At 47.1% G+C, this 18,673-nt stretch overlaps 1 protein-coding gene across 1 annotated transcript in view; it reads left to right on the top strand.

The window, feature by feature from the left end:
* Positions 1 to 1,961: 1,961 nt before the first annotated feature.
* The window catches only part of LOC118789165 (calcium/calmodulin-dependent 3',5'-cyclic nucleotide phosphodiesterase 1A-like), a 30,705-nt gene continuing 13,993 nt past the window's right edge, over positions 1,962 to 18,673 (top strand). Inside the window, exons 1-2 of the mRNA XM_036545490.1 lie at positions 1,962 to 2,203; positions 16,819 to 16,932. Coding sequence (XP_036401383.1) covers positions 2,151 to 2,203; positions 16,819 to 16,932 — 167 coding nt within the window. The 5' untranslated portion in view covers positions 1,962 to 2,150. The remainder of the gene's footprint in view (positions 2,204 to 16,818; positions 16,933 to 18,673) is intronic.

Here is an 18,673-nt window from a genome sequence, read left to right on the forward strand (position 1 = left end):
TAAGCTGTTTACCTCTAATTTATTGAGGCGGCGGCCCTAAATTTGTTTAAGTGGCTTATTTTTTTATCAACACAAACACAGCTCTGACACCACATTTCCTTTATGGAACGCTACTGCTGAAAACTGTCAAGAGGCGTCAGATTCAATCAAACATGATTATTAAGCTTCGCTGGAATGAAAACCGCATACACAGAGGAGTTTTAAGAGCTAACACTGAGAAACACTTAATCCTGTGCAATGCACAGTACAGTGTAATCCAGCTCTTCAAAAAAAAACTTCAAAAATAAGTGCAGTACATTAAAATCATTACAATATCAGCATCATTTTTATGATTTTTTTATGATTTCATCATTTTTATGATGCCCTTTAGTGCCTTTAAATACTGAGATGTGCTTCTGTTTACAAAACAAAACACTCAATGTATGATGAGATGTGCCAGATATGGTTTTTCAGCTTCAGAGACCTGTAAAGTTTAACATTAAAGATAGTGTAACATAATTATATTGCAACTGCCGATATATTTATGTTTAAACAGCACAATGACACGTTTCAATTCACAAAGATGGGTGAACACAGTATCATTTTAGTGTATATATGTAGTTTAACGGGCTTCAGAATGATTTTCTGGGGGTACCTACACTGCGTTATTAATCAGCAGAGGCTTGAACATTACTATCCACCATTTCTGTGCAAATACATGGCAAGCTTTGCTGCCACTTGACATTTTAATTACATTTAATCACTAGTAAATCAATGTGTTCACATATAGTATTACACTGCAGGCAGACCGACAGGCTGTCATGAAGAGTTACTTAAATGGGAACTCCACATCTTTGTTTATTTTTAGGAATGTTGACAGTAACATTCTTTTTTGGTGAAATTCAAAACCCTCTCTGTGAATTTTTGGAATTTCAATTCAGTAACTTCAGATATCAGTAAATGTTTTGATTCAGTCAGTACACTAACCTGTTGAAGAAGATGGAATGTTTCGGTTACGGAATTTACCCAGACTATTCCATAAAGAATGTAATATTATAAATGGGACTTTAGCCTGTTAATTGAAGGACACGCCCATCTGTGAACAGCAGCAATAATATTATTTTAATATTATATTTATTATTATATTTATTTATATTATAAATATAAAAGTGTTTTTTTGTGTGAAAAAAATTTAGAAGGCTGGGTTCCTCTTAAAAAAAATTTCAATACTCAACTGTAGTGTCATAGTAGTTTATGTATTTAGTGGTTATTTCCTGTCCACATTGCTACATGACATGATGGACGTTTCTGAATGAGAACCAGCACATTTTGACGACAGCTGAGGACGTCTCACTGTGAATGTTTCAGGTCTGCGAATGTCCATTTCTTCCAGAGGGGGCTGAACTCGTTGGGTGTTATCTGTTATCAGGCATGTTAGTGTGTTTTTCAGTCATCACCAGGGCCGAGGTGAGAGATGCGTGCCTTCCCCCTGTACCTCAGACACCTCGATCTCCCATCACTTAGCGCCCTGTGGGACCCCAGGGCGTGCTCTGTCGTGCTCCGCTCTCCGCACGGCTCCGCTCTCCGCACGGCTCCGCTCACTGTATCACCCCGGAGAATGAGAGCTAGATTGCGAAATGATGATTACCGCCGGCCTGACGTGGGGCCAGCCCTTCCCCGAGCGGAGCGGGCCCATCCGTCTTCATTAGCGCTCTCAGAGAGGGGAGCAGCCGCACGCGCTCTCTCGTGCGGGACAGCCCCGGGCCAGAGCGGAAACTTTCTCTCCCCACGGGGGGTCAGAGATAAGGGGGTCTGGAGCCGCTCCTCTCAGCCAGAGCCAGCGAGGTGAGCTGGCCCCAACAAACCTGGCGGAGGACTGTCTGAGCCAGAGAGAAAGACAGGGAGAGAGGGAGAAACAGAGAGAGAGAGAGAGAGAAAGATCCCTCTTCCTCTGTTCTGCGCAGGAGAGCGGGTCTCTGATGTGGCCCGTGTGGCCTTTCTCTCATCGCTGTCAGAGAGAGAGAGAGAGAGAGAGAGAGAGAGGGAGAGGGAAAGAGGGAGAGAGAGGGAGGGAGGCAGGACTAGTCTGTAATGCGTGCTGCAGCTTTGGGGGGGGACAGGCACAGTGTGAGTTTGAGCCTGTGAGCCTTTGGACTTCGGGACTTTTTTAAATGGATGAGTATGTCACTATCAAGAAGAAGCTTCTCCACAGGCCAGTCTTCAGGTAAGCGGGACGTTTCTCCTACCCCCCCCCCCCCCCCTGCCGATCTGTCTCCTTTCGGAATGCTTCACCTGCACGTGCGCATGTGCACGTGCCGTGAGCGTGTGTGTGAGTGGGGGGGGGGTGTGCCAGGTCATGCTGAGGCCGTCTCAGGGCGCGATCGATCCTGGAGATGCCTGCGTGCGTGAGTTTATCGTGCCTCAATTAGAACCCCGGGACTTTAAAACCCTGGGGGCTCTTTGCCTCTATCTCTCTCTCTCTCTCCCTCCCTCTCCTCCTCTGAACTTTCAGAGAGTTTCAAAGAGACCGGGAGGGTCGGCGGCTCAGTAAACATTTGCCGTCTGTTGTGGTTAAACGGCCATTAGGCTCGGAACATTGTGCCACGGTTCAGTGGCCGGCCCCGTTGCACAGGGCAGGTTGCGGGTGGCTCCGGTGCATGTAAAACAGGAAACTCCTAAAGAGGAGCAGCTGTGCAACAGGTACTTTACAGCACTTTCCCCTCAGCGGGGCGCGGAAACATTAACCAGTCGCTCCGCTCGCAGACCGCAGTGAAGGCAGCGACAAAGCAGAGAGCCGTTTCTCATGCTGGACAGTTTTGGGAGAAGACACGGGTGAAGGAGCTGCTTTCTTCTTGGGGGGATTTGTGGCTGGTTGTGCCTAGGTGGCAGTTGTGTGTGTGTGTTTTTGGGAAGTGGAGTCCAGCTCCCCCGCCAAATTTAGAAGCTGGGTGCGGGGGGGGGGGCATTCCCCTCGATCTGGCGGGAACGGTGGGGTGTCCTCTCCCCCAGACTCACCCTGGCTCCCCCCAACCCGGCCTGAGCTGAGCCTGCTGAGGGGACTGCATGGGAATAACATTTTTCTGGCACTTCCCGCCGCTGCTCCGAGCTTTGGAAGAGGAAATGAGGCTTTCGCTATCTTTTGTTTACAACAGGGTGACATTCCAGGCTGCACTTAAATTCCCATTGGACGGATCAGGCTGACATCTGCACTGTGTCATACCGAAGCCGGTCGGCTCGCTGTCATAAATAAACTGACATTTAATGTGGGACCAGGGGAACCAAAGAGGCCAGTGCACCGACTATCGCCAGTGACCTCTCACTCATGGGACTCAGCTGGGCCAAACCGTCCCCAGCAAACAAGACTGAAACTCAAGCTCAGGCCTAATGAAGCCCTAGGTGCAGCACCAAAATTTTCTACACAGAGGGTGAAAAGAATATTCGCCTCCTGTGAGCTGAGAGAACTTGAGACCGTGCAAAAATGAAATTTCAAAGGCATGAAACAAAACTGAAAAAATTTAAAAGGCTGTTTCTTTTTTGTGTTTCCTTTATTTTGAATGAGGGGAACTGTGGGAAGCGCTGTGGGATTTTCAGAGAGGCTAAGAACAAACAGTCTCCCCTCTAAGGCTGAGAATGCTGGAGTGAGCTTGCTTAGCGGAGCCTCAGTTTTCATTCCAGTTCTCCTGCAGGCAGACAGCGCATTTACAGAGGAGTTTGCATAACAAAACTCAGCTGTTTTACTTTTACCGTTTTTTTTTTTTACTGGGACCTTCAGAGCAACATGGCTTTGAACTGAGACAGGAGGGCAGCGAGGGCGCTGTGTCCCAGCGAATCAATCACTACTTTCCATTTTTCACCCTTAGTTAACTGTTAGACTGAAAAGATGCAGTTTCCCTGTTACAGATTCTAATGATGATTAACTCTCAAGTTCATTGGTGGTTCTAGACCCCATTAGAAGGGCTGAATGATAAAATACAGGGAAATTAATTCTGCCGCATCACACATGAGCATCATTCAGGATGTGAACACACAACCCACTGATACAGAGTCCTCACATCACTCCTGAGGTCTCATGGAGCAAAGCACATAATGACAACAATATGAGTTTATGACTTGTACATCAGTTATTTATTTATGAAATTATTCATTGCTGTAAGATTGAATTTACAAGTACAGCGGTTTTAAGAGAGATAGAGATGGGGTAGCGGGTCACTTCATTTTTAAGAGTTAATGATAGAATGAAAGCCAGCATTGCCAAGTAGGTTATAGTTAGAATTAGTAGCAAATGTGTCTGTAATACTTAACTGGAAGTGCTACAAGCGATAACCTGTACTGGGGTCCTCAGATTTGACGTTTGCTTAACTCCCCAGTGTTTTAAATTTTCGTCCAGATTGAATTCCCATAAATGGGAACACTCTGAAACTGACAGAGAGATTTAAAAAAAATGCAAAACATAAAGCATGATGGGAACAGGTTATCCATTCTTAAATTGCAGAGAAAGGCAGCGTTGCTATTTTAGCGCTCTGTCGGTAAGTCCGTTAGATCCCGGCTTGCTCCTCGTCTGTGTCCCGGTACGGAGGGGGCGGGGGGGGTGGGGTTGTGTGTGTGTGTGTGTGTGAGTGTGTGTGTGGGGGGGGGGGGGTTGGGGGGGGGATGAGGACAGCGCATGATGCTAGCGTCGCGTGCCAGACGTAATCCCGCTCAGATCACAGATCTCCCCTGAGAAAGCGCGGCCTGACAGTCACGGTTAGGGGAGCCATGTGATCCGCGGAGTCGCGGCGCAGTAAGTCGCCACAGCTGTCGGGAAACCACACGCCTCAGTCACCCCTCTCCATCAGAGAGGAAAACAAGTCGTGGCGAGAGACTGTTTACTCCGGACGCAGCGGGTCATCTGGTTTACATATGGCTGCTTCGGTCCTGAAACCGCCACCCAGGCCAAAGAATATAGACTGCTAAAGCTAAAGTGTCACTGCGTTCAAGTATTTATTCCTTTTCTCTATTTAACCTTTGTTTAACCAGGTTACTCGGTTGTGAAACGGACCTAGCTGAGAGGCTTGCAGCACAGCAAAAAGAAAGACCCCAGACAACAGGTAGAGACAGGTACTCTGCACAGAGCAACAGGTGCAGATGCTGGTCAACAGAACTTTGAATTTGCACACAAAAAGTTCATAAAATATTCAGGATTCCAAGAGTGGAGGGGAGTGCTCAGGGCGGCGTGGACATCTGCAAGCCAGACATAAAGCTGAATAAAACTGGCACTCGCCTCTGGGACCTGTAGGCAATCTTCCCTATCTCAGTTTATACTTCTGCAACAAATAGAAATTGTGTAGAGAAACACGAGTCTGAACGACCATCAAAGCCTGTAAAGATTTTTCCATTAAACACGGTAAATATGCTGGGTTAGAAAGGGTAATACTTTTTCTGTGTTTATGGCTAAACATCTAAGTAGCTGGCTAAGTAATGTGTGGTATGTGGCAACAATTTTAACACTAGTTATTAAGACTGGCAGATTTGTTCTATGTGGTGTAGTTAGCAGGGTGGTAGTGAGATTTTTCAGTTTTGCTTATGTACAGTAAAAAGGATTAACATCAGGGACGTTTATAGCTATTGAAAAGATCAGGGGCTAAGTCAAGTTTGCCTGGGGCTTGTCTTTTTTTTTTGAAGGGAGATCGGCATCGGTAGGTTGGGGAGGTTATATCTACCTTTATAATAAATAAATATTATCACACCTTCGGACACTGCAAGTCAAGTTCCGCTCTGTTACACAGTCTGTCTGTTGTTTTGCTATAAACACTTACTTTTTCAGGGAGAAAACATTCGGGGCTAGGCTTCAAATATTTGGGGCTATAGCCCCGAATGATCAGACCTAACAACGATTAACATGATCCCAGGTGACCTCACTGCATCGTACAGACCCTTCAACATGGCAAGCTTCGTGATTCATTGATTTGGGAAAAGAATATCAGAAAATTCACCCATTACAGTGCAGTGCTACAAATTTAGCACATTTGCAACAGGTAGTCTGGACCTTGAAGACTAAAACCACCAGCAGCCCTCCGTTGCTGGTTGTGTAACATCTGTGTTTCATTTCATCGCGGTTAACTTACAAAAGGACGATCTCATTCTGATGGACGGAATTGCATTTTGATACATTTTTAGAAAAGTGCCATATTAGGAATGCGAAACCCCAGCCTGGCAGCTTGCATTTGAAATATGATATTTTGTTGATAGATTTGTGGATAGTCTGTGTCGATGCAATTAGAAAAGGCACTGTGCTTTCCTCTGTGCCGTGACCCGATGACGTACGCTGGTGAGAATATGCACGGGCTGTAACGCGGTGTAATGTAATGGAGTCTGACAGCCCCTTGTGACTCGCGCCATTTGAAGTCCCTTTTCCCGAATGCGGGGAGAGTCCTCTCGCACCACTCCTGCTCCTGACACGCACAGGGAAAGTGAAGTAATCTGGAGTGAAGTTTTTCCTACCAACTTTTTTTTGTTTTGTTTTTTTTTTGTCCCCCCCCCCCCAACTAAAGCAAATATGAAGAGGTATTCAGAGTGCACCATGTTGCATCTCCAAATTACCCAAGAGCAGTAACATAGCTGGGATTTTCCTTATTCCCTTGCTGGTATACAAAAACACGTATATATCCCATATGGATTGACACAGGCTTTGGAAAGTTGTTTTTTATACAGATGCTAAAATAGCCTCCTTTGGTCACATACTGTGTTTTTGAAGGTCATGATGAATTTTGCTGGACTGTTGGAACGTGAAAATTCTCTTGTACTCTTGTGAATTGTGGCAGTATACAATTCCTGAGAACTATTCCCCTCCTCCCATGGTCAAAATTTCCCAATTTACCTCATGTTGATTTGGCAGTGCTCACAGACATAAGTGACCATGGAAAGGTCAGCTGCTATCTTTGCTTCTCTGAAAACACTTGTGTGATCTGTTGGGATGATTAACATGAAATTTTCAGAAATTAATTCTTTGGCCCCTGTATTACAAATCATACAGTTGATGTGCACCAATACAACCACAGCATCTTTACTGAAGGCAGTGCTAATCAGCTGTGAAAGGGTAGAGTAGGTTTGATAGGCTTATGCGGTGGCAGAGAATTAGGAGAAGTGTCCTTTTTAAAAGAGAGCCATTCCTACACCACATGGTTTGGCTGCCATGTTGTGTGTAGCTTCAGATAACCTCTTTTGGTTATTCATGTAAAACTCGACATGCACAAACTTTGCCACACACTTCATTTCTTATAACATATACAATACAGTATATGTGTATATGGAAGAAATGATAGTGTAAGAGGGAGATGCAGGTTCAGATCCTGGGCAGAGCCTCTCTTTGTTCTCTTCAGAGAGGTGCTTAATCTGACTTGCTTCAGCCATTACCTGTGTAAATAGACAGTGTATAAAAAGGCAAGCTATATGGGTTGCCTCGAGCAAAGGCATCTACTAAACAAATAAATGAATAATAAACTTCTGCCAACTGTCCTTTCATGAACATCATTGTCAGAGTTTCCTCAATAATAGTCATCAAAATTAAGTTACTATGTGAATCAAAATGCTTGCCATGAGACTCTGCAGCTTTATTAATTATTAATGTTGCATGTGTGCAATGAATGATAGTATTTATCACTTGCACCAGGGGTGCTTATTACAATAGTTAGTGTCCTTTTCAGGACTTTTGTGGTCACTTTGCAGCTTACTGCAACCCAGCATGTAGTTTTAGATGTTTCTGGATCTGCTTGGGTTCTTTTAGTAGCTGCTATCAGCACCTTTCTTCCCCCAATGGTAATTTAGGACTGTCGGTTCGTTACTCTCCTCAGTCCAGCTGTTTCACATTTAAGGGAATGTTGTAAACCGTGGACAGCTTTTGGGAAGACAACAGAGAGAGCCGCCCGGAGAAAGGCAGCGTTGAGCGTTGCCTAATTAGACACTCTCGTGAGTCCCTGTGCACTGCCTGAAGTCACTGTGGGTATAGATATCGTGGCGTTCAGAATTGGGGCCGTGTCCTGGTTCAGCTGCGATCCGTTCAAACGCTGCGCTGACACCAGTGCTGGGGTGGTATTCTCAGCCCGCTGGTGTTCTGCGGGCACAATGAAGACTTTTTGGGAACTGTGTTTTTTTTTTTTTTTTTTGAAACGTCAAAGCCGATTTTTCCTGCGTTGGAAAGACGGCTGCTTTAAATTCAGTGCAGACACGACCTGAGACCAGCAGAGCTCTCATCTGACCTGCAGCCAAGAGCTGCACTTATCCAATCAAAAGGCATCCATCCGCCTACAGTAGGTCTATGGGCTGATGTGGGACGAAGTTAGGGGGTTGTGGTCTTCTGCGTTTACTAACTCCTGCTGAGGTAACCCATCGTTTTAGCACTATACTTTGAAGGCCTGTGCAGGTCACCTTTCATCACCTCTGCCCAGCTGCCTGTCGCAACATCGTACTGTTTTCATTCACATCTTCAGACAGCTGGGTAACCAGCTGAATTAGTGCAGCAGTGTAGGAGCAGGGCTCATAGCCAAAAGGTTGCTGGTTCGAATCCCTGCTGGAACACTGTTGCTGTACCCTTGGGCAAGGTACTTAACCCAGAGTTGCATCAGTAAATATCCAGCTGTATAAATGGATAACATGTAAAAACTGAAACCTCTGTGAGTTGCTCTGGATCTGCTAAATGACAGTAATTTAGCGTGATGAAGTAGGATGCCGCTGCCTGTGAGAAGTGGCGAGCCTGGAAAAAGATGAAGTATCTGAGCGTGCTCAGTTCGCACTGTAATGGAGAAACGTGCTCTCTTTGGAGGCTGTGCCAGAACGGGTCCAGACAGGCTGAGGGACCCTGCTGAAGTGTTTTAAGTGGAAACCTAAGAAGCAGGTTTACAAGATAAAATAAACCAACGGGTAATATGAACGATACGATCTAAAGTGGAGTTATAAAGAATGTGTCTGGAGATGGGGGGGGGAAGGAAAGTTTGTTTGGTCGAGAGGCTTGCGTTCCATAAGCGCAGTGACGTCTGTCAAAACGGAGAAATTCGTCCGTCAACGCAAAATGCTGGAGGGCTATCAGAGGTGCATCTGAGAACTGGCTTTGCTTTAACTGAGGGGGCGTCCTGGAAAATGCGAATTCCCCAGTCTGAGGTAACAAGCGCGAGGGCTGATGGCGTGCAGCCCCAGTGTTAACGCGCGGGGGCCGTTCACAGCCGTTTACGGGGCGTGGCACGCTGGATGTCAAGAGCGTGAGCGTGCAGTTTGGAAAGACACCAAAGCGGAGGAGGCTGGGAAGGAAGGGCTAACGGTCACGGTTCTGTGGGCCTGGGACCGTGAGTGGTACAGAGAGAGAGAGCACAGGACTCAGGCTGGGTTTCTTTTTTTAATCGAGTTTTCAGAGCAGCGGCCCAGGGGGACGTCAGGTGGCCTCATCCCGATTTGAGCATACCCAAGAGCCTCGTTCCCCGAGTGAAGCACACAAGGCACACGCCACCGCCACCCGGAGAAATGTACCTGTCACATTCAGCAGTTTCACCAACAGTCACAGCCTGCCGAGGCCTAATTATCTGGCATTAGAGCACTGTCTGGATGTACCATCTGTAACATGTTGCAAACGTCCTCAGCCAGAAGCCGGAATTATCCGCTATCAACGTTTTTTATTGCTTTAACAAAAATAAGTGGTGTGGGAGACTAGCTACTCACAAAGGCTGTTTCTAGTCGTCTCTTTTTTTTTCATACATAAAGGGATCTGGCAATAGTTTTCCAGAGGAATGACATGCTTGCTTTCAGCGTCGGGACTTTGTTTTAAAAGGCTGTCGGTCCTCTGGGTGCTATCGTTGGGAGTGAGGAATTGGGGGGCTGCTTGGGAGGTTGGCAGCGTTGATACTCTCCGTCGTGCCCAGTGGGGCGTCGTCTGGAACCAAGTGACGGCAGAGGCTCTCTTTTAAGAGGAAGTTTACACAATGAAGGGCAAAACTAGCTCATGGGAATCTGACCCCTCTTAACCCCCACAGCCCCCCCCCCCCCCCCCCCCCCCCCCGACTGACCAGAACTGACTACCACTCTGACCCATCTGCTGGTATTCCCATCACCACTCTACAGACACCAGCCAGGCGAGCAGGGATAGTGGTAATATGGGACATTTCCTTCCTTCTGTGTCAATCTATTTTGGTGTGGCCAAGCACTGTTCGCCTCACTTTGCTGTCATAAATGAGATATTCATGGTTTAGCCTCGGGGCATTAATTCCCCGCTATAAGATGACATTTTTGAGCAGTGGGCCAACCACAATGGCTGAATTTAACCCTTTCCTGCCTTTCTTTGCACTTGCCCTGAGGTGGTGTGTGTGACTGCAGGGACAATAACCAATCAGACATCTCAAATAAAATATAAGCAGGGAGTGGCCTAATGGGGGAAGAAGCCGTTCTCACACATACCCAAATATGTATGTACGCTCACACACAGATTACATTAGTTGTCCAGGAACAATTTTTACAACTTATATGCGCATCACCTGGATAGGTTAACTAACTTGCCCAAAGGTAGAACAGTAGTGTCCCATCAGGGGAATGGAAGTGGCAACTTTTGGGTGAGAAGCCCAGATCCCTCTCACTACACCACCCCGCTCCACGTTCTTGCATGACCACTGAGGACTCTATTCTGAGCGAGGCGGTGAGGTTCTGGAACCTGGAGGGAAGCTCCTCTCGTTTCCATGGCGATAGCGGTAGCTTCCGCACTGCTTTGAGCGGGAAGCTTTTTGAGGAGTCTCCTGGTCGCCGGTCCTCCTCAGGACTCCACCACACGTTCAGACCCACCCCGGCGGAAACCGCGACACCGAGACCTCTGCTCTTGGGCTGACGTGTGTGAACACGGCTAAAATAAGACAGCCCTCTGTCTGTCTCTGTTTTTGTTCTGGGTGGCCGAGCTCAGAAATAAGTCGGCGTAGGAGGTAGAGTTTCACAGAAGGCCCATTTCAAAGTGCTGTCTGTCTTTGGCTTAAATTAACTTTTTATTTTTATTTCAAATGACTGGTCTCACGGGCCCACCCAGTGTACATATGGGACTATGGAAAATAATATACACTTCAGTCTTTCCCGATGAATATAATGACCGTTGCAGAACAACAGATGTCAGATGGCAGCAGATAAAAAGAGATGTCATTTCTCTCACTCAGTTACTTAATTTGCCTCTGAAAAGCTCTTTGGTCGATGTTTTTCTCTGCGTCAAAAGTACGAAAAAGATAAACCCTGGAATGTAAAGGAAGGATGTGCACTGAATTACACCATCTGAATGCAGCCCAGGCATCTGTCTTCCCTTTGCAAATAGCTTTCCTTTTCAGAAGCCTCTCTTCTGTGGATATCAAACCCAACCCAAGCACCTCCAGCTTTCATGTTAACAAGGATAAGCAATTTGGCTGTTGACAGAATGACTACTTTTCAGGATTGAGTTGTGCAGCTTGTTGTGTGGTAGTGTGCCTGCAGTCTGAAATGATTTTAATTAGCCAGAAGTCCTCCCCTTCTGCGCAGAGCTAAGCTTGTAACAGCACTGAGACCTTGCAATCCTATGTTCCCTCCTGACCGCTATGCTCTGCTACCGAACAGCGTCTGGTGGTTCTGTCGCATTGCGGCGTAAAATCACGTTCCAGGACCTTCTCTGCCGTTGTCCCCCGGTGGTGGGATGAACTTTCACCCTTCTTCTGTTCTGCCGAGTCTCTCTCTGTCTTCACGGAACAGCTGCTCAAGACACAAGACACAGCTCTTCCGCTCTCACCCGAGCGCCTGAAACACTGCCCCCTAAAGGTGCTTCTCATGTCTCAAAACTGTCTCGTACTAAAGCATATAAAAAATGTAATCTAATGGTTTATCGCACTCGTTAGCCTTACCAGCTAGCTTGTACCTTGTCTGGCCAACCATTGAAACCTGGTCAGGCAGCGCTTCAAATACCGTTGGCTCCTTATTGTTTTTTGCTTGTGTTGTACTCTGCCTCCCTTGTAAGTTGTTTTGGATAAAAGCATCTGCCAAATGAACAAATGTAAATGTAAATGAGACTTTGCTGAGAGGGCCGGTAAGCCTGGGTTGTGCGTTGGGTTATGTGGGATGCATGGCAGAATTTCAAGCCGTGCTGTTGTCACTCAGCGTGGAAAGAAAAGAACCCCTTCAGCTACAGCACCGGCATCTTGTGCTTCGGCAGATTTTCTTGTTTGGAAGTGGCCGGGACCCGAGGGTGCAGGACGAAAGAAGGGAAACTTTTGCAAGCATCTGTATTCGCACAGCCATTGCTGGCTTTCTTTACCCTCATTGTACCTCACTTCGGTGAGCAGATCGATAATTCGTCACAGCAAACAATTTAATACTTCCAAAAATAGACATGCTGTTTGTTATTTTCACAGAGTCACAGAGTATGTCACAGAGTACCAGAGTACACAAAGTCAGAGAATAAGAATTTTCAGGCTCCAGCTGAACGACAGTGTGCCTCTGCAATGATGTGGATAGAATGGTTTAAAGTGCTGTATTAATGAAATGATCTATGCGGACATGGGATGTAAACATTGCCCCACCCTTCTACCTCCTATTTGTGTCTCATCCCTATAAAGGGTTAGCACAATGCAGGCCCGGTCCAAATGCTTACCCTCCCCATGTCGCTAGGGCCAGCGTGACTGGTGCATTCTGGGACAGGATAGTGCCGCGCGGGTCGAGAGGTGGTGATGGCTCCCCTCTTCAGGCCCGTCTTTACATCACACTTATCACTCAGCCACTCAGCAGGTGGCTGTTCCCGGTGCTGGCTGCCCTCACAATGTGGAGGAGAGAAACCTCGCTCTTTCTCTTCCCTCCCCCTCCCTCTCTGTTTCTCTCTCTCCCTCTTTCTCTCACTCTCTCCCTCTCTCTCTCTCATTACCTCTCTTTCTGTCTCTCTCTCTCTCTCCCTCTTTCTCTGTCTCTCTTTCTGTCTGTTTCTCTCGCTCTCACCCTCTCTCTCCTCCCCCTGTCTCTCTCTCTCCCCCCCCCCTCTCTCCCTCTCCCTCTCTCTCTCCCCCCCTCTCCCCCCTCCCTCTCTCTCTCCCCCCGTCTCTGTGTCTCTCTCCCCCCCTCTCTCTGTCTCTCTCTCTCCCTCTCTCTTTCTGTCTCTCTCTCTCTCTCTCCTTCCTTCCCTCTCCTCCCCCTGTCTCTCTTTCTCTTTCTCCCTCCCCCCTCTCTCTCTCTGTCTCTCCCCTCCCTCTCTCTCTCTCTCTGTCTCTCTCTCTCCCTCTCTCTTTCTGTCTCTCTCTCTCTCCTTCCTTCCCTCTCCTCCCCCTGTCTCTCTTTCTCTTCCTCCCTTCCCCTCTCTCTCTCTCCCCCTCTCTCTTTCTGTCTCTCTCTCCCTCTCTCTCTCTCTCCTTCCTTCCCTCTCCTCCCCCTGTCTCTCTTTCTCTTTCTCCCTCCCCCCTCTCTCTCTCTGTCTCTCTCTCCTTCTCTCTTTCTGTCTCTCTCTCTCTCTCTCCTTCCTTCCCTCTCCTCCCCCTGTCTCTCTTTCTCTCTCTCCCTCCCCCTCTCTCTCTCTCTCTCTCTCTCCAGCGTGTGAGCTGTTTCCAACACCTTATCTGTCCCGGGCCTGTTAAGTCCATGCCTCTCCACCCCCGGCATGGCCTCCATCCTCCAACACCACGGACCAACAGACACCCGGGTAAAAATAGACCCTGATTGGCTGATCTAGGTCACGGTAATACAATGCTACCAAGGCAGTTTGACTCAAACCCAGCCTTACAATTGCCTTTTCCTGGAACTGTTTCTGTTGGGCAAGTGTTGAACAAGCATTAAGTTAACATGAGCTTATGACAAGTGTTTATATCACTGCAAATGGAGAATGTAGTAACTTTTTTTTTTACATAGTCCTACCCTTTTCTGGATTTAACAAAGCAGAGTTTTCAAATGTCCTCTCGCCAAAAAAAGCCCTGAAAACAGTGATTAATGCAATCACATTTAAGCAGGGCTTTGTTGACAATGTATGCTTTTAATGTTGTATAACATGTATAAAATGTCACTCTCATGAGTGAGAGTGAAGTTTTCAAAGCACAGCTGCTGTCCCACAGCTGGACAGCAGCCCTCCCCTGCCTGGCCACTGTCAATCTGTGGGAGGAAGTGGGCCATTTTGGAAAGAAGGCAATATTTTGGAACATTGACATTCACCACGCGCAGACTGCGAATCAGAACAGACTCTGACGACACGTGCCGTGAACTTTCTCGGTGTCTTTAAGCGAAGCGGACAGAAAGCAGCTCCTCAGAAAAAAATGCTTGTTCCATTTGCGTGAGGCAAAATGGCCTCAGATGGCTTAGCGCAACTTGGCTACGTTGCAATATCAATCATTTTGATGGCAGACCTATTTTTTTTTTTTTTGTTGTGAGTGTTTTACTTACAGAGAGCACGTGCTTTGGTGGAAGTGAGAAATATCTTCTCGTAGATTGTGTTTAGCTCGTCAGCGGCCAGGCCAGTTTGTACGTGCGATAACCCTGCTCTGCTGGCATCCCGCGCGGTCATGAGAGGGCTGTTCCATGCCCTCAACACAACTTGTCAACAGGCAGATTTTGAGCTGAGCGCTCCTTTCTGTTCGGAGGGAAGAAAAACACAAACACACTCCACTCAGACTCAGTAATCATGCTGCGTCCAAGTTATGATGGACTGTCGTGTTATGATTCTCTGTCAGTTCTGTGATTAATGAGCACATTATATCATCAGTTTTGTTGCAGGGATATCCTGTGGTCCACGGAGGTGATATATGCACAGTGGTGAATGAATCCCCATGGTGGAAATGTGTTCGCTGGTTTGTGCAGGCATTTCCTTGTGGGACTGCATTCTGAGGCAGAATAAACCTGGGAGAGCAGCAGTGTAGCATAGTGGTAAGGAGAAGAGCTTGTGACCGAAAGGTTGCGGGTTCAATTTCCCTCTGGAGTACTGCTGCTGTACCCCCATACAAGGTAGCAAACCTAGAATTGCCTTGTACATGCTGTGTAAATGGATAACATGTCAAAATTGTATCCTATGCGAGTTGCTCTGGATAAGCGTGTCTGCCAAATGGCAACAATGTAATGTAATGTAATGTAATGTAATGTAATGTTATATAATGTAAGCCATGTGAGGACCACCAGTATGACTGTTATCAACAGAACAACCTGCTCTGCACCAACACAGCCTTTCATGAAGTCATGATAACAAACCACCGGCCAATGCATTTCAGCGTCCTCTCTGTCAGATTCAGTTGGTCTTAATCTGGTGTTTGCCCACTGTTCTTCCCCAAGATGCACAGGGTTGTATCCCGTCTCCCTCTCTGTCGTGACTCCCTGTCGCGTAATGGCCCTAGTGACAGTTTGGATCTGGGCGGGAGCATTAGTCATGAGAAACACGTCAGGTACATGTCGTGATGTGCGGCGGTATTTATGGAAACGTGTTGCTATGTAATGGCACGCTGCAGTAAGTGAATCCAGAATATTCATGAGGCGAGGATCTGACTCCTGATTGAAAGCAGATATGATATTCCCCCCGCCGCTGCCCGACGGTCCCCGAGATTCAAAGCGAATGACTGCCGTCTTTCAGCGCCTCGGAAAGTTCTGGATCGATGATAGATTGCGTGCGCTGAGCCGAATCGGAGTGGAATAGAATTCCCGCACCGGCTTTAATGAGGTACTGAGCTCTGTGGTTAACATTTAAAGATGTTTATCAAGCATGCGCTAAACGCTCCACAGACTCTTTCTCCTCTGTGCTGATCAGTCGGTTTGGGATTCCAGAGAAACGCACATGCTATTGGTTGCCCTCACGCAAACCCAGGCCTGTACGCACCCAAAGACTCTCTGGCCCCGGCTGCCTCTAACAACCCCAGACACACTTTGGGCTTTCTTTGTGTTTCATAATTTCACAGTTCATGAGCAGGGTATTGTTCTTGGAATACTGGATTAAGGGAAATGCTCATTTTGCAAAAGTGTGAGCACGAACCCTACAGCACTGTGAGGACACCGAGTGTGTGGTGTTCCATTTTTTGAATCCCTTAAGTGCAGAAAATGTGATGTTGTTTTCAGATTCGCAGAAAAAAACATGTGGTTCACATATGTGTTATTCAAACAAGAGGAAAAGCAGAATGCATCTAATTAATGAAGATTACATAATCTCTGATCTGCCTCAATTATAATCATCTGAATGCTGTTAATGTTTTGATTGCGAGCCTGCGAAAATTTATTGTAAATACACACAAATGAAATGGGTTGCATGAACCTTCCCTGCACTATTTTCCACTGTGATATTCCTGTCGCATTTGGGTTTTAAGGTGAGGGTAATGCCAAAAAACAAATACAACAGAGTAGATTTGAGAGGATTAGGTGGAATTCATTACTGTTGAATGTTGACCTGATTGTTGTGACCTATATAGAGACCACTCTCCTTGTAGTTTCATCAGCAACCCTGGTGTGAAAAGCTGACACGTTAAGCTAACCAAATAACATAATACTTCATGCATGCTGTGTTATTATAAATTGACTATGGGAAGGCAATTTTTTCATGAGATGAAATTATGAAAATTAGAAAATTTATGCACCTTCACAGTAACAATATTTTCCCTGGCATTGAACTCAGTAAGGACCGTCCAAGAACAGGACAGTTAATATTATCTTCTGTATAATGTTATCTGTTACACTTAATAATCCTTAATACTCCCAGAGCACTAATCTGGGAACCTACAAAATGAATTACGGAGTTATTTATCAACCGGTCAAGGACAGCAAGGAAGAGCAGTGCCAAGCATGTGGGTATAAGTGGTAAAGACAGGGGGGAAAACGTGTTCTCGCACCTGGCGAAAGGGATGATGATTGATGGTCTTGCCTGCCTGTGTGTCCCTGCAGATTAAGATGTCTGGTGAAACAGCTGGAGAAGGGAGAGGTGAATGTCCTGGACCTGAAGAAAAACATTGAGTATGCTGCCTCGGTTCTGGAAGCGGTGTACATCGACGAGACAAGGTGAGCGGTCACCTGCGACCTCTGGGAATGGACAGTTAAGTGTAGAAAGCAGAGGTCGGCCCTTCTGAATACCACTGAGCTCTGCTGATAACTCTGTAGGCCAGGAGGCCCTGGAACCCCCCCCAAGCACCCACCTGAGGGATGGCACCAGGTTAACTGGCCGTCGATACTCGAGCGAAGGGGGGGGGGGGGGGGGGCTGGCTGAATGCTGCTGGCTGAAACACTGAGCTGCAGAGTTGGGATCCCGCGGGCAGCTGCAGTGTGTGAGGTCTGACCTGTGATATTACAGCCGCTGTGTTGGGATGGTTCATGCACAGTATGGATGCACAGCAAACAAACTCAGACTCAGACTCAGACTCAGATTCAGACTCAGACTCAGACTCAGACTCAGACTCAGACTCAGACTCAGATTCAGACTCAGACTCAGATTCAGTAACTGTCCTTACATGGGGAAATCTGCCTGCACATTTCACGGACAGAACAGAAACATGCCAACAGACAAAACTAAACATCAATACAGGCAAAGTACATAGGTCACATTAAGGAAATTCTATCTGTTTATGACAGACCAAGCAAAGCCTTTTTCGCGTTCCTGTACGGGGAGCCTTGGGTGGGTGTGCTGAGTTGCTGTTTTTCACAGGCGAGTCGTGATACTCACGGCTTTGTTGCTAGCATCAGTGTTGCGTTAGTCAGGAAACGGTGAGCCTCCCCACGTCCATAGACTCAATAGCTCTGATCTGGTTTAGGAAATTGACACCTTTGTTGACGTGGCCTTTGTTTCAGCTCTTGCAGCTTCTGTTTTTTTCAAAGTATCTGTTTATTCCATTTTTATGTGTGATGTGCACCCCTGGTGGCAAGGTCAGGTATTACACGTGGCACAATGAGCCGACCCTTGCATTGCCCTGAAACACACAGCATGCACATCCCATGCAGGTGATATGGCTGCGTAGCCTGGTGTCGCTCACTGGCCGTATCATCTGACGGCGCTGCGTGAGCAGGCTGTTCTGGGGCCAGCGGCACTGACCAGTTGTGATCAGGCATTCTGTGTTTCCTGCTGATGCTGTTGCAGTGTGCTTTAGCCATGAACTGTCGCAGTCATGCATAAGGCTTATATGTCATGGCTCCAGAGCTTAGGGAGGAGGGAGTGGCTCAGCAGTTCTCTGGGGCTGCTGGCACTGGGCACTTCCCAGCTATGAGCACCTTATCACTGCTTGCGTGTAGAGTATGAGGGCTTGTAGGCCAAGGCCTTCAGGGATTTACATGCGCATGATTCAGAAGCTCTTCCGTGCAGCGGTGGGCCCATGCTTTGAGTAATACTAACCTACTGTTCTGTGGTATACATAATCCTCCTTTGCTTTGGTGGGGCTTCATGGTAGAGGTGGCCATTCTGGCTCAGCTGTAGGGTTGAGGGAAGGACTCGATTGTTGAGTGTTCTGACTCAAAATGGCTGCTGTGCACCCATCAGGTGGTGGCGGTTGAGGTTAGTCCCCTTTTCACGGTAAAGTGCCTTTAGATCCTTGAAAAAGAATGATTGGCACCAGATAAATGAAATTCATTTATTCATTGTTGGCTCTTGATACGATTCGACATGGCGTGGCCCAAAAGGCATGGGCGCTAAGCCAGTGGCGGGGCTTTCCACGATAAGCATCAGTAAAGGTTATTTTGTTGTGCACCGCTTATGATTAGGTGCTGCCCCATAGAGTCAATTCCCAGGCCATCAGCACTAGATCCAAAGAGTAAG

This window comes from Megalops cyprinoides, chromosome 14 (genome assembly GCF_013368585.1).
Source record: "Megalops cyprinoides isolate fMegCyp1 chromosome 14, fMegCyp1.pri, whole genome shotgun sequence".
Lineage (NCBI taxonomy): Eukaryota > Metazoa > Chordata > Actinopteri > Elopiformes > Megalopidae > Megalops > Megalops cyprinoides.